This window comes from Larus michahellis, chromosome 2 (genome assembly GCF_964199755.1).
Source record: "Larus michahellis chromosome 2, bLarMic1.1, whole genome shotgun sequence".
Classification (NCBI taxonomy): Eukaryota; Metazoa; Chordata; class Aves; order Charadriiformes; family Laridae; genus Larus; species Larus michahellis.
Window position 1 is genome coordinate 5,210,639 of NC_133897.1, and position 15,703 is coordinate 5,226,341.

General features: G+C 39.0%; 1 protein-coding gene across 2 annotated transcripts in view; it reads right to left on the minus strand.

Annotated features, from left to right (window-relative positions):
• The window catches only part of MINDY4 (MINDY lysine 48 deubiquitinase 4), a 79,357-nt gene that overhangs the window by 3,866 nt on the left and 59,788 nt on the right, over nt 1-15,703 (minus strand). For both annotated transcript variants that reach the window (XM_074573996.1, XM_074573997.1), the window contains exons 16-17: nt 7,088-7,268; nt 2,718-2,790 (exon numbers count right to left, since the gene is read on the minus strand). In XM_074573996.1, the coding sequence (XP_074430097.1) occupies nt 2,718-2,790; nt 7,088-7,268 (254 nt within the window). The remainder of the gene's footprint in view (nt 1-2,717; nt 2,791-7,087; nt 7,269-15,703) is intronic.

Consider the following 15,703-nt stretch of genomic DNA (forward strand, 5'->3'; position numbering starts at 1 on the left):
GGGTCATGGCGTTAACGGGAACTCAAAAGGAACTGGTTCAGGCCCAGAACAACGCTCCGCCTGGAATAACATTCAGAGAGTATCTCCTGTACTAATCATTTAGTATTGTTTTAGAGCACACCAATAATTTGGGATGAAATGCCCATGCTCTCCTCTTATCTACTGAATTTACCCTGGATGTCTCACTTCAAAGCCAAACAGGGTAACCAATGTATCCCACAGCCTCACTACCACAGAGGAAAGCTGATGCTGGAGGGTTAACACAATATACTGCTGAATTCAGATTATAATATCAGATCAAAGTTTTATTCCCCTCAGGGAGAGCTAACAGATGTTATTTCCGCCAGTGCAGAGAGATGCCGAGGATCGTGACTGTGATATAAGAGTATTCTTCAGGGAAGAATGGGATAAGACGTCTGCACGGCATCTCCCAAACAACCCAGGGATGCACATTCCAGACATCTCTTGGTCAGAATCTGACTGCTTCTACAGATGTCTAGGGCTGAAAGCCACAATAAAAGCACATGTACTTGTACTGACACTTTGGTTGTGAGCCTGCAGGTTACGCTGATACTTGATGGTGACCAGTCGTTCAAGCCATCTGAAGTGTGACCTGCTTTAAAATCAAATCTCACTCTTCTGACATTTAATAGAATAGGGGCTGAAAACATGAGCCTCCCCCTCCTGCAGAAACAAAACCAGCTCTTCTCCCCTCATAATATCAATAATAATGAAAAAAAAAATAAATACAGAAACAGTCTATTACATATGCAATTTTCCCTTTGGGAGAGGATAAGAGAACAAACAGCAGGCAGATGTTAGGCATGTAACTCAATGCACCACAGGATGATGGCGTCCAGGTATCGGGGTAAACAATGGGTAAGGCAAACAACGGGTAAGGCTTTTCATGGATTAAACCAGAACTGAGTCATGCGAACGAAAGGAAAAACCCCAATCAACATTTGGAAACAACAATTAATCTTCCCAGTTCTGATTGTTCAGACTGAAATTCTCCACAGTGTCTGAGAAATTATCCTGCATTTTTTGATGAGAAAGGTTTGATACGGAGCTTCATTATGAATGCTTGGTGAAAAGAAGTATCAGCTCTTTGTGGCTTTACCAAAAATTAGTTTAGGAGTGCCTTCCATGGTTGCATGACAGAAAACATTTGTTTCGTATCTCCCAGTTTGTTAAAATTTTGGTTAGTTTAGTTTGTTTTTACTTTTCCTTATATACTTTTTCATATTTGGAAGAAAAAGTTGTTAAAACAAAGAGGAAAAATATAACATGAAAAGCCTTTAGTAGCAAGGCCATGCTTAAATAAATATGCTCAAAGCAAACGGAGAATAGTGAAAACAAGGAGCCAGACTGACCAGGGTAAATCAGACACGTCCTGAGAACGGTATAAACAAAATAAATTGACACTGGAATTTGCTGGTAATTTAATTCTCCAGGGAATTAAAGCACAGAATTTAAAATAAACAAACATCAACACTACCAAAACTGTGTAACTTTGATGCAATGCCAGGAATGGAATATGTTCTAAGAGCAACTTTAAGTAGTTGCATGCATTATTCACCCCACTGCGTGGGTTTCTGAGGCTATATATTACCTATCTTAGTTTGTACTCATGCTTATGTGTCACTGGAACAGAGGAATCTGTACGTGCAGGGAGCCTGGACCAATGTCACTGCTGTCATGTTACAGGATGTCTCTTCTGCTTTTCTGTAACTGTATAACGGCAGCCCCACATGAGCACACTGTTTGGCAGCCACTGTCCTTATTTTTTGCAGGTGTTTTTTACAGGAAGAATTGTGGCAAGGAAAGGAGGGCAATTACAAGAGAAATCTGAAGCTGTTTGGCTTGTTGATTTAACAAATGTTACGGTCTTTGACAATGAGGCTTTTACTTCTTGCTCCAAAGATATTGAGATAGCAGCTTTCAAAGTCCTACTCGTGCTGTTGATATAAAGCTGACTTTTTTACCCAGTTAATTTTCCCCTTTTTGCTTCTTTCTCACTAAACTGAAAATGTTCTCATTAACCTCAGTATGACTTGGATAAATTCCTTAAAAGTCCACCATTTAATAACACATAGGCCTCAAAATGGCCATGAAAATCCTAATATGACAGGAACAGGCCTTGTATTTAAGAAGAGAATATGACCTAAGAACTGTCAAGACTGACTTCACAGAACACAGTTTTTTGTGACCTTGAGAAATTCTGTGCTGCCCACGGACACAAGGAAAGTTTGCGAAAATTGAGATCATGGAGCTTCATGCATCAAAAATGCATCAAGTCCCCCAGTGCAATCATATTTTTCAGAAAAGACTGATGAAGCTGGAAGAAATGTTCTCCTTTTCTCATTATACCTCTGCAATAGGAACCAATCACTTCGAGGAATACCAATTTTAGATCTATTGAAATCGAGTTGCGCTCTCAAACTGAATTTGGTTCTGTCAGTTCTTGGTGGTGTAATGAAGGTTCCTCTAAGAATGAATTGAGCGCCTTAGCCCGTTTGATATTAACTACAAGAGCACACAATAAAATGTGGAATACATATTATCACAGCGTGGTCTACAGAGATCCTTTATGATTTTCGAGCAGTAATTTTGCAAGATTACTGGCTGTAATATTTTTTATCACACTCCAGCCTTATATATATTATTTATATCAATATCTGAAAATATCTGTAGTAAAAAATGTAGTTTTCACTTACTTTGTCCTAATACAATGCTCAAGTGGAGGAGTAAGATCATTTTCTTTATCTTCAGCGCACATTTGAGTTGTGTCTGCAGAGACATATCAAATGTTATTAATGGCTATTCTACTCATATAGAATATCGCAGTAACTTCTAGGAACCCCACCCATGGAAGTGACGGACTGCCACTCCCACTGTAAGTCTCCCAGCTCCCAATAGGCACGTATCCGCTTTGGATTGAAACACCCTGCAAGGTGAGCACTTCTGGCACTTGAATACAATCTCATGCCTTTGTTCACACCATCTGAACAGTAATCACAGACAGGGCCAGGAATGCTCCCAGCGGCTACCACGACTATGGCTCTGCAAATGGCACGGGCTTTACAGCTGACCTTAGCATGGACAGTGTGGCACTCATGGCTTCGTCCTCTCTTGAACCCGTTTAGTTCAAGGTCTACTGCCTGTTGATGTGATGGCAGGCTAAAGGCTGTAAGGGGGGAACTGAATACAAACTTGCTGTTGGGAACGGTCCCCAGAATGTGCCCAGTATGAGTTGTTCTGGGCCAGAAACTTGCTCAGAATTGTGCTGACTGCTTAACAGTAAGGGTGACCATGGGACAGTGTTCAGATTCATGCCCCGACCCTGGTTAGGTTACTAATATAGAGATGGTTTCAAGGAAAACATGGATTAGAAAGTGAAAGAATATGCTGGAGGGCTGTCATGAGGTTTTTTATTTTACAATTGATGTTAATTGTAATTGTACTTGTTAATGTAATTGCAATTGTTAATTGTACAAATGATGATAATTACTAAGAAAGCAATTTTCATTACTCAGATACTAAGGACAGGGGGAGTCCTACCCTTGAATAGGAAATCCCAGGTCCAGTCCAAACTGGGTTAAGATTCTTTCACCCTGGAAAAGAAGATTGTCCCTCGACTGTCGAGAAAGCACAGACGAGAGAAGACAGAGTTGTGTTGGATAAGAGAGTTACCACAGGCTGTGAGCATTCCTTTGGGACGGAGAGGCAATTGCACTGTTCCGGGGAAAACAGAGAGGTCAGTGTCTCAGACACTGGATCTGTCAACAGTGAAAGTAGTCGCTGAACTTCCCAGAGAGAAAACATCCTGAGACCAGCTTGGATGTCAGTCTGATCAGCTGTTTCCTGTTTTGGAGTATAACATTTTAAACTGCAGCAGACTAGGGTTTTTTTCTTTTTTTTCTTTTTCTGTCCGTCATCCAGCCAATGGGCAGGTTGAAAGAAACAAATGATGCCACGACAGGGTGTAGAATATGGGTCTGCTTCACTGAGACTGATGTAGACAGGATGGGAGGCAATTGCTCTTAACATTCCCAGATGCCAGTCTCAGATATATCTGGCTTCCTCGCATCATAGAGAGGACCTGGCTCTCCCTTGCCTTGGTCTTGTTGGTATAAATGCATGCAGAAAACTCTGAATGACTCTAAGGGGTGGAGTAGTAGGAAACAGACAATATTTGAAAGTACATAGAGTATTGGCAGGTTTCTCCTAGATCCTCAAGAACTGAGGTACACAGGAATATTTTAAGTTTCAAAGGGCCTCTTTTACCCTAGAAGGGTATTTGGACCCCTCTAGGAACTTTTAATGACAATAATAAACTAACAAACTGTGTCAAAGTGTTTCGTATAACTCACTTGGAGCAAGGCACATTGATGTTACACTCTTCCATTGAGGGCCACAAAAATGACCAGAGGGATGGAACACCTCTCCTGTGAGGAAAGACTGAGAGAGTTGGGGTTGTTCAGCCTGGAGAAGAGAAGGCTCCAGGGAGACCTTATTGTGGCCTTCCAGTACCTAAAGGAGGTTTATAAGAAAGATGGGGACAAACTTTTTAGCAGGGCCTGTTGTGATAGGACAAGGGGTAATGGTTTTAAACTAAAAGAGGGAAGATTTAGACTAGATAGAAGGAAGAAACTTTTTACAATGAGGGTGGTGAAAGACTGGCCCAGGTTGCCCACAGAGGTGGTGGATGCCCCATCCCTGGCAACATTCAAGGTCAGGTTGGAGGGCTCTGAGCAACCTGATCGAGTTGAAGATGTCCCTCCTCATGGCAAGGGGATTGGACTAGATGACTTTAAAGGTCCCTTCCAACCCAAACTATTCTATGATTCTATGATCTCTTATATCTTCACTTTTATTCTAAGCTAAGGGTAGTGAGAAACCGAGCGCCGGCACAGATATAGGAAAACCTGCTATTCAGGAGATTTGATGAGCACAGGTTCAGAACAGTGGAATCTGAACAAACAATTACTGAAAGAAGAAATACTGCTACTGCTCATATTTTAAAGGGCAACCTTAGGAAGTGATGTTTTATTAATCACCTTTTCAGAAGACTTTTGTGCATTGGAATAATCTCATCTTAACCATGGGGAAAAAACTGTTCCCTAGAAGGTGTCTCCAGTGTCTGAACTTCTGCTGATTTCACTGTTTGTGCTATCTTCTGTGGGATCTGCAAACGGGCTGAGGATGGTGTCTATGGCTCTGGAAGAATCTTCTGAGAAATTCAGTTATAGTCTTCTCAGCAATTATTCAGCTGCTTTTTGAAAACACCTTTAAAAGGATACTGAGTTGAAGGTATGTACCAAGGAGACAGAAGAATGATTTATTAAAAGAAATTGTACAAAAATTCCCTATATCTTCACTTGGAGATGACATATTGTAGATGTCAACACAGGCAGGCATTAACTGTATATACTAGAAAGGAGGAGCAGTATTGTTGTAAAGTAATTCCAGCTTTTCTCCAGACCTAACAAAGGTTTACCCTTTGAACTAAGGTACTAGTTCAAACTAGGAAAGCGTTTCCCTGGAATGATGAAATTATTTGCATTTTACAGCCTTTTGCAGAATTTCACAGATAACAAAGGATTTACAAGGACACATCCCTGGAAGACGCTACAGCCAGAGCAAAAAGATATCTACCTCTCAATGCAAGTTTAGTGTTTAAGGAGAAATATACAGATATGCCGTGACAGGTTGAACAGTAAAGAGAAAAATGTACACAAACTGAGCACTTTCTCATCCAGGGATTTCAGTGCTTGGTAGCTCTGGATTTTGGAACTTTTCCTGATTTATTTATGATAAAAAGACAGATAAGGACATCTGTTTTGAACTGTGTGTTACATGGTCCAACACATAGAAAAAAAGCATCTCAATCTCTCTAGTCCTATGCTGAACTATATCATCTGTGTCACTTACAAATAATCTTTTATCTCCGACAGACCATGTGGGAACCAGCGGGTAACTATAGTCCTGTAAACATTACGCGTTTTTTTGAGATAACATATAATATGATCACTACAATAGAATGACAGGGATTTTAATTAAAATAAGAGGATAAATAACTGGCAGAAAGACAACTGAATTCACTACCAAATCTTGGGAGATGCTAAAGCCCCCAGCACTCCCACAACACAAACAGCTTTGCCCTATAGCCTCAATTAGAACATAAAACACCCGTGTATAACTAATCCTGTCCAAGAACCAGAATGTAGGTGCAAACAAGGAATACAGACACCTTATTTTTAAAGAGGAGACTACAACAAAGTGGCTCCTTAAGATTCAGAAGGAATTTGATAAGATTGTATAAATATATTGAAGGAAAGAAAACATAAGTAGGATATTATTAGCAAATAGGTATTCAGTGGTCAAGAATATCTTATGGCAATAAGTAGGAGCTTTTTAAGCATCAGAAACTTCTCTTACAAATGCCTTACAGTTGGAGAAATACATAATTTCTGTAAAAGCAGCTGCATAATTTGGCATGGTTTCCTGAAAGAATGAGTGAACAAGTCAGATCTTTTGCATGCTTGTGTTTCCAGGTATGCTTACAAGTAGGTAAGAGACTAGACTTTGTTAGCAGATTCCTGCCATCTTCTGAAGTAGCTGGTTTGGGAGGCAAGGATTTCACACTTCCTCACCCTCTCTGCTCATTTTACTACAGGCATGTAGGGTTGGGGAACAGAGGAATTACACTTTCTGCCTGTAGAAACACTGTGCGAAGCTGTGAAGGAGAATGAGAGTAGTTAAATACGGTTTATGGTCCCGGGAGCATGAACAGACCAGATCACAATCTGTTCCTTGGAAATCGGCGTCACTGAAAGATTTACCAGTCTGTATAAAGTAGCACACGCTCACTTTTAACCCTTTCAAAAGCTTATCCTCAAAATTTCCTTGTGAAATCTAATTTCCCAGTTAATTACCAAAATTAATTATGGAAATTAGGGTGCAGGCACACAAATAATCTTTAATGCCCGAGACTGTCATTGTTTGTACTATTGGATTCTTTTTTCTGATGTGATGCTGTTGCCACCACCAGAGATGAAACGCAGAGTTACTGAATTGTACCTACCAACGGTTAACCGTATTTCTTCTTCCTGGTTGGCCAAGCCATCATAATAATATAGATCAAATCTCCGCTCTGTTTTCCAGTCACCCAGTAAATCCTTTTCCAAACAAAATAGCACACTGAAGTGGCTTTCACTGCATACCAACCAAATTGGGTATTTAGGGGTCTTCAAGTAACAGCCAACCTGAAAGAAAGATACAAAAGATTAGAACATCACAGGGGAGAAAGAATTCGTTGTAGAACACATAAGATGTATAAGATCACTTATTTATTGTAGTCTGCAAACACTAATGAAGGCTCATTGTATACTGCTGATGAAGCAGACCAAGATAGCTCTGGTAAATCATTGAACATATAAACCAAGTATCTGGCCTTGAGTTATGGACAGGTAATGAAATCCAGCTGTAGTAACCTCACAGCAAAAAGATCATATCCCAGATGATCAGAACGAAATGAAAGCCTATCCTCTGCAATAGCTATAAAACCACAGGGCGTTTAGGTCAGGAATACTACAGGAGATCAATAGGAGACCGTGCTCTTATGCAACAGTACCCAGAAGCCAGGCAAGAGACTTCATAGGATCTCAGATGACGAGACACCCCTGTGCAGGCAAATAAACTGAAACCAACATCTTTTCTTGGATTAAGAATGCAACACATTCCCTTCATTTTAGCATATTCTTCTAGCTTCACACTCCCTTCATGCAAAATATTTTCAGCTACTAGAAGAAAGCAGTAACAGAAGCACTTGTTTTGATTCATTATTCTTACAAATGAAATATTCTCAGCTGAAACACTTGGACTTGATATCTTAAAGGTCTTTTCCAACCTAAATGATTCTATGAAAAAAAAATCAACAATTTCTGTAGTAGATGCCTTTTCTAAGCTTTTGCCTGCCTTTTGAAAGTTTGAAAGTATACTTATAAATATCCTAAATATTCCGTACAAAATTGCACATAAATGATTTTCATACTCATTACTGATTTTAAGTATTACTCTTAAATCTACCAGCTATTTAAAATGCGGGCTACTACAAAAATTCTTTGGATTTGTAAGTAACTGCTTTGATCTATGTTTCCCTTAACCAATGTTTTCTGCTGCTTCACCCCATAGTCTTTATGGTTCAAGCCTGGCAAAGGATTGAGGCTAGTTTTATGTACATTTAGGCTCATATCTGTTACTTCTCATGGAATTTGCTTTCGAAGGCAGATATATATATGCTTTAATACCTGGGGGAGTGTCTCCATGGTTTTGAAACTTAAGATATGCTGATATAAAATGAGTCATGGAAGTTTCCCGCATCCCCTGAGGTCAGGGAATATCTTGTAGTATTTTCTTCACCTCACACTAATGTGTTCTGAGACAGATACCATCCTCCTATTGCATGCTGCTGCTTCAGAGCTGAAGTATCAGTTAATGATTTTAGCCCCTTCAGTAGTAAATAATAGAGTAAAAATAGTGATTAGATTGTTTAACGTAGAAAAGAAGACTTATTACTCCCAGCTGGGATTTTAATATTCAGCTACAACAGATATTTATTATTCGCTATATTCCTGTCACTGAAAGCTGTATTATAAGTTCAAAATAATACTTTTTTTTTTCTGCCTTGAAATTGTTGCTTTTTTGTATCTTTGATAAATCACCCAGGGAAACTAAAAACTAAAATAAAACTTTTTGCCTTCAGTGGAATGTTTCTGACTACAGCTCTGCTTAATATTCTTACAGTAGACAGAATCACTCCTGTGCAGGATGCTGGGTATAACCGTCTTTATTTTATCCCCAGGTTTATGTATCCTCTGCTAAACAGATGTTGCACTGCTGGTATGCTACCAATCTGCAAAATAAGGGATGGCAGCCAAGTGTGCAAATATATGTGCACAGAAATACAACATCAGTTTCTGTCTCCATAATACAGACACATGGATCGAAGAAACTTTGCTAGTTTAGAAGCTCAGGAAGTTTTGAATAGTTTTTGCATAGTTACATGGCTAGTGAGATAATGTACAGAAATAATCTCTGCCTGTTGATACTTTATCACTATGGGATTTAAATCATGCTTCGGCATATGCAGTGGGTGCTAGTGGAAACTGGAAGACTTTTAACAGAAAAACTCTCATACACGTTTTCTAGATACAGCTTTGCGAATACAGGTTCTACAGCACAGCCCTCAGTTCTTCACCTTGGGCACGCAGGTACAAATGTCAGCCGATATACTGCTAAAAGGCAAAAGCCAACATATATGCTGTTGTAATTAGAAGTTTAAAGATCATCCTAAGTGATAAGGATTGTGTGTGGGGTTTTTATTATTGAGATTTAGAATTTACATCTGAAGTGTTACCTGAGTACAAAATCATTTATCTTCCCCACTGAGAATTTCTTCAGATGTTAGATAACAAGTCTATAGCTAACTAAGTCACTGTTCCCTGACTCATTATTTTGCTAATATCTATTTAAAACAGCCTTTTATACAACAGGTTTGCTCTTTATGTAAATTCTTGGCTTAAAAGTACATAATTTTTTTTACAAGTTTACAAAAATACTCGTAACAGGAGTTATCAAGAACAGAAATACGCAGACGTAACAAAAGATGGCAAATTGGAAGGATACGGATTAAAAGATTCAGTTTCACAAACATGCATATTTTAGTATGCAGATAAATCAAAGCCAAAAAGGAACAGCCAGTCTCCTCCTAAAAATGCGTTCTTCCTACGTATGTCTGCTAAAGTGACTTCCAAGCTTCATCAAACGAGATTTGACAAAACAAGATTGGAGAGATACAGAACTGTTTCAAAGCACACATCCACTCCAGCTCTCACTCACACGAACAGACCTATTGAAGTTTGGACAAATTGTTCAGACGAGTAAGGTCTGTAGGAACATTTTCCAAATGTGTTTAGCTTTCAATTACAATGCTTGCAGAAGGCGGCAAGGGCATGAACTTTAAGACAATAAGGAAAGTATAAATACATGCAGGTCAAATTATCATCTCCTATAAAAAGGGAGTTTTCATTTCAGTTATGTCAATTGTACTAGTTGAGGATTAGCTGCTGCCTTTAACACCAAATTGCATTCCAGATGTTGGCTAGTCACTACAGGTGTGCTTATCCCCAAAACTACTTGTCTCTCTGTCTCACTGTCATCACCTTCTAGGGGTTTCTGGTTCTCCAGATACCTCAGGTAATTGCTACAGTAGTAGATTAAACAGGTCCAGGATTTGTTCCTCAGCTTTAAGGTCAAGCGGCATGGAATGGTTTTTATCCATAAGGCTAAAATTTCTTCCTCCCCCAAAACTTTGTCTAGATTTCCTACAAGGAACTTCTCTCTCCCATAGCATTCCCCAAAACATGTCTAGATTTTTTCTCTACATGATACAACATGCAATCATGCTACTGACAAAGTAAGGACGATCCTCATTGTGAGGATTCCTTTGCCTGCTTCTTCAAGCATCAATTGTTGAGTAGACTAAAAGTATGCCCTCATTTAACTGGAGTCATTTATCTGAGTGCTTCTTCAATTGACTGACCAAGTTGGTTGGTGGTAGTGATCCCGGAATATAACAGGATCTTGAAGCAGGACAGGGAAGAACAAGCACAGACACCCAGTGTTCTGACTCCTCAGGAAACCCTTTAAACTCAGAGCATGTCATCCAACAAGTGCTTGCCAGAGAATGGGGCCCTTCCTTCCAGCTGCTGCATGCTGCCCTGTGTAATGCTGGCTCTGACTTCCAGAGGCAAATCAGAATCCATTTATTAAATGTCATTACTTTTGTTAAGGGCTTTTGCAGTATTGCAATGCATTAAAAAGTAATAATGTAATACAATTAAAATATTCGTTTTCGAGCATGCACATTAATCTTATTCAGGCAAAAAAAAAAGCAAGAGGGGGAATGAATTAGGTGTCTTTCATGCTGCATGTTTTCAGTTCCTGTGGAGACTGCACTAACCCTAATCCTCTCCCTTACAAATCCCTCAAGAATGCTCATAAATTTCAGAGACACAATTCTCATCTTTGGAAAACGTCAGCCTTTCAAAAGCAAGCACCTTCAAAGGCTTCATTTTCAACACGACGGGTGGTCTTTTTCCACATGTGAATTGAGCGTGTATTCACACAATGGTGAAATTAAATCTACAGAAGAATATTTATTGCTGGAGAATTATTCCAATATATCTGCCAGAACGGGTGTATGGTACTTCACCATTCAGATTTAATTTGCTCATTGAACAAGGCTATCTTTTGCCATGTGTATACCAAAAGAAACAAACAAGAAATATTAGCTAGATTCTGTGTTTCTTGGAGTCCATTACACAATTTACCTTGAAAAGAAACAAACATTAGGTTACCACTCCTATGCAGTGGCCATGATTAAAGAAGAGAAGATGATATCAAACACAAGGGCGATCACTGGATATGGCTACTGTGATGGCATTTTTCTCCAGGATTTTTGTTATCACTGAATAAAATTTCACTTCCTTGCTCGTTGGACTTTAATTCTTTTTTTTTTTTTAAAGTAAAATTATATTCAGTCATTTCTTGCTTTATGTTTATTTGCCTGAATAGGTGCTTATTTTCCAAAGTAATCATATACTGCAGTCCTGAGACCCATGTGATTCCACAAAGGTCTGGGTTCTGTCAAGTAATTACCAGTTGTACTGAATACAATTGGACTGATAGACAAAAGGATAATTACACCAAGCTTCCACAGTTACAGGCCACAGCCTATTGTTTGTTCTGTCAATGTTTTTTTCCCCACAACTGCAATGACCTCTAGTGAATTAATATTAAACAATGTTCCAACAGTGTTAAGGCTGAAGTGTCAATGGTGTGAAAACAGATACCCTTGCAATAGCCCCCGGGTGATGAAGAACACCACTGACTCAGTTCACCTATTCCACCAGCACTATTCAAACACCAGGTCAGCCATATTACTATTATATTTGTATATAGTTAAGGGACACTGTGAGGGTAAAGTTATTGCCATTAACATGCATTTGATTTCAATCAGATTAAGAAAAACAAAATTAATTTTCACAATATCTGACATTCCGAGTATGCATAATGTAATGACTATGCCAGGTTAGGCAGAAATTGAAGAACTTTTAGCCAGATATTTATAAATTGTAGTAGCAAACATTACTGCTATGTGGGAGCACTAGATAATTTCTCTGCAGCTTTGAATCCTTTCTGTTATAGAAAATTAAATCCTTATGATGATGAATTGGGGGGGAAAAAGGGCAACATAAATGAAGAAGAACAGAAAGAGTTGTGTGTTCAGTCCCAGGACTACCAAACCAAAGAAAAGGCTCCTGGAAAGCACTGGCTTTTGAGTAAAGTTCTCTTTTGCTGCCACAACACAAAAGCAGACAGCAGTTGTGGCAAAGCAAACAGATGTCAGGGCGCCAGGTAGCCTCAGAATCTTTTCTTTATTGTCCCTTTCTTGTCCCATTCAGCTGTTTTTCTGGTATGTCCCATCAAGCGAAGAAATGTTGAGGAAGATTCAGGCCCTCACTCAGACTTCAGCACTTTGCCATTCCCATGAGTTTATAATTCAGTTCAGTAAGTTACATCACTGCAATGACAAAGACAGGTCAAGATTCACTCCACTTAACTCTTCAGCATAAATTTCGAGGCTCTCTAACTTAGGCTGGCCCCTATAGGCTTTGGCTATCTGTAAAATCAAACAAGGAAGAGATGGGTATTGTCAGAAATTTAGACTCCTCTGTTCATCAGGTATAAAGGGAGTTGGCTGGACTCTTATTACCTGAAGTATTTTCAGCCTATAAAGGACCTAAAGTTACATGGGATAAATCCAGATCCAAATGCAGCTATTTATAATGTAGAGAGACATGTGGAAAATATTTGACTTATCATTTTCTGTTTTGTCTGTTTGCAAAGCATGCAGAACTCTTTTAAATATGTGGGGTTTGTTATTCTTATTGTCTTAAATAAAAACTCCGTGATTCTATTTTATTTGGATGGACGTTGACAAGAAGTCAATGCCAATATCCCAGCAACAGTGACTGGCCTCTGGGAAAATAACTGTCCGTGGATAAGTAGGAGGACAATAGGGCTTCATTAAAGAAAACTTCAGTTCCAGGCTAGAAAGGGAGATGTAAAAACAAGGAATGAAGGACAGACTTTTTCAATGGCCAATGCTTTGTCAGCCTTGTTTCAGTCAAACTTGTATGTATCACATGTTCTTGCCCACAATGGTGCTCACAAATGTCTTACATAAATAGCAGGGTCCCTTGCCGAACGCATTTGTGCAGCACAGTATCTACCGCACACCCATTACTGAAAAATAAATGGAAAATTAAAACCAACCATCAGTTTCCATTCTGCACATGCATATTTTTGTTGTTGGTTTCTTAAACGAGATGGTTAAAAACCTCTTTCTCCACCTCCCCCTCTGCAACCCCACCAGTGACCTGGCTTGAATCCAGTCCATCTGACTGAGAAAGGAGCCTGTTTAGCAGACATATTTCCCAGCGAAGAAGGTTATAGGAAGGACGTTCCGCAGGGCAAATAAACAGGTGAGGTGCCAGAAGACAGAGCATGTGTGCTGAATTTAATAATTCAAGTGGGTCTTGTTATGGCACAGAGTGTGCTGGTTTCATCAAAAGGACCGCAGATAATATTTCCCATCTGTGGAATTTTAATGAATAAATTATGTTTATTTATGTTTCCCTCTTTTTTAAAAAAATGGGAAAAATGAGCATAGCTTCTTTGTCAATGCTATGTTCTTTCTTCATTTTCAGAAATGCAAAAAGTAAAAAGCATCCGTCTCCTAAAATGCTGACACCTGAGGCAGAGACTTGGACCTAGTGAGCAGGGTGAGTTTGGGAGGTCAGATGACGGGAGGTTTAACTACTGTAGCAGGACAGGTTAAAAGCAGGAGAGAATCAGTGAAGACGAAGAATCAGTCAAGGTTCACAAGAGACAAACAACTTTGAATATTTCCATTACTTCATGTACAACAGCACATACCTAAAGTAGTTTCAAAAAGCATTTCAGAAGGATGGCCAAACTCATCAGGCAGTATCTTACTAACTTTAGAACGAGAGACTCAGAATGCCTGTACTCTCTTCCCAGTTCAGCCAGTAGCTTACTGGATGACTTAGTGGGACAAGCACTTTGACTTTTGTTTGTCTGTCACCCCTCCTATAAAATGGTAACGATACTTGTCCCTTTTGCAAAGTACAGATCTATTCACTGGAAATTACACATAAATGCTAGATATTGTTATTATCATTATTAATAATGATAATAATGATAGTATTATCTTTTAAATTCTTCAGATCAGAATGCAGATTATTCTTCCCTTTTGTCGCTGTTAGTCTCTTAAATGATCTGGTATAAATATGAGGAGCATCTCGTTCCATCTGTTTCTACTTTTAGCATCGCAAAAAGTTTTGAAAAGAGCATTTCATCATTCAAAGTTTGTTCACCTGTAATTTTAACATGGCTCTTAGACCAAAGACTCTGATTTTAGGGACTTTCTCACTCAGAAATTCTATAACTGGCCCTGCCCAACTTCTGTGCCTCACCCTTTTCCCTGAGGTCTTGGCCCGCTGCAGAAATGACTCAGCTTCCCTGAGCCTACTGCTAAACTGCTGGATGCTGCAGCCCAGCAAACAGAGGGGCACCAATTTTATGTGGGCTGACCAGCTTTCGGAAATGTTTCTATTGCTTTACGAGCTCTAAAGAAATTCCAAGAAACCTAAAATCTTACTTTAGGCTTCTTAGTTAAATGTGTAAGATCAGATGGAATGAATATAGCTTAAATATGGGTTTAGCACAAAGAAAAGAAATGCAAAGATGTGTAACTCATCTACCAAAAAGTAACAGAATTGGACTTTTAGCTTTTTTGCATCAAAATATGGAATCTCACTATGAAACTAAATGTTTGCATATGAAATAGATTGAATGAGTCCATCTGTCATTGTGAAATAATTTGAAGCAAGCAATTACATTACAAAAAATACGCTGAGTATGGTGATAAGTTGGACTAAGAGCGACGATTAGACATTAACAATTCCAGACAAATTACATGAAGAACACATTTTTACAATCAGGCAAGATAAACACATTCGTCATGATCCACTGAAAGAGATTACTGGATCAGCAACAGAGTGATTCTTCAGGGAATCACTGGGAAAAAAGGTACTGATCATTTTGTTTTGATTTGCTACTGTTGAAGTTTGACAGAAGGATTTATTCAGTTCTCATGCCCTCATGATATTTTCACCTCAAAAGAAATGCCAAGGAAATTGTGGATTATATACAAATACTCCACATATCAGATAAGGCAGATAAAATGATATAGAAATCTTTCTCTATGTGGATTTACTGCATCTAGCCTGGACTCTTGCATATCTCTTCCTAAATGCATCAGTAAGTTGGAAGAAGTCTACAGTAGAGCAATAAAAATAAGCTTTGGACAGGATGCACTGATGAAAAAGGGAGGAACTGTTACATCAGCTTGCAAATGTCTAGCGGATGGGGATGAATTGTTTAGGGGGCAGGCTGGATTAGAAGTAGGAATGATAATCAGAGGAAACTAAGTAAATGAACAGTCAGATTTAATATTAGTACACCCAAAGCACAAGCTGTGTAGTAGATA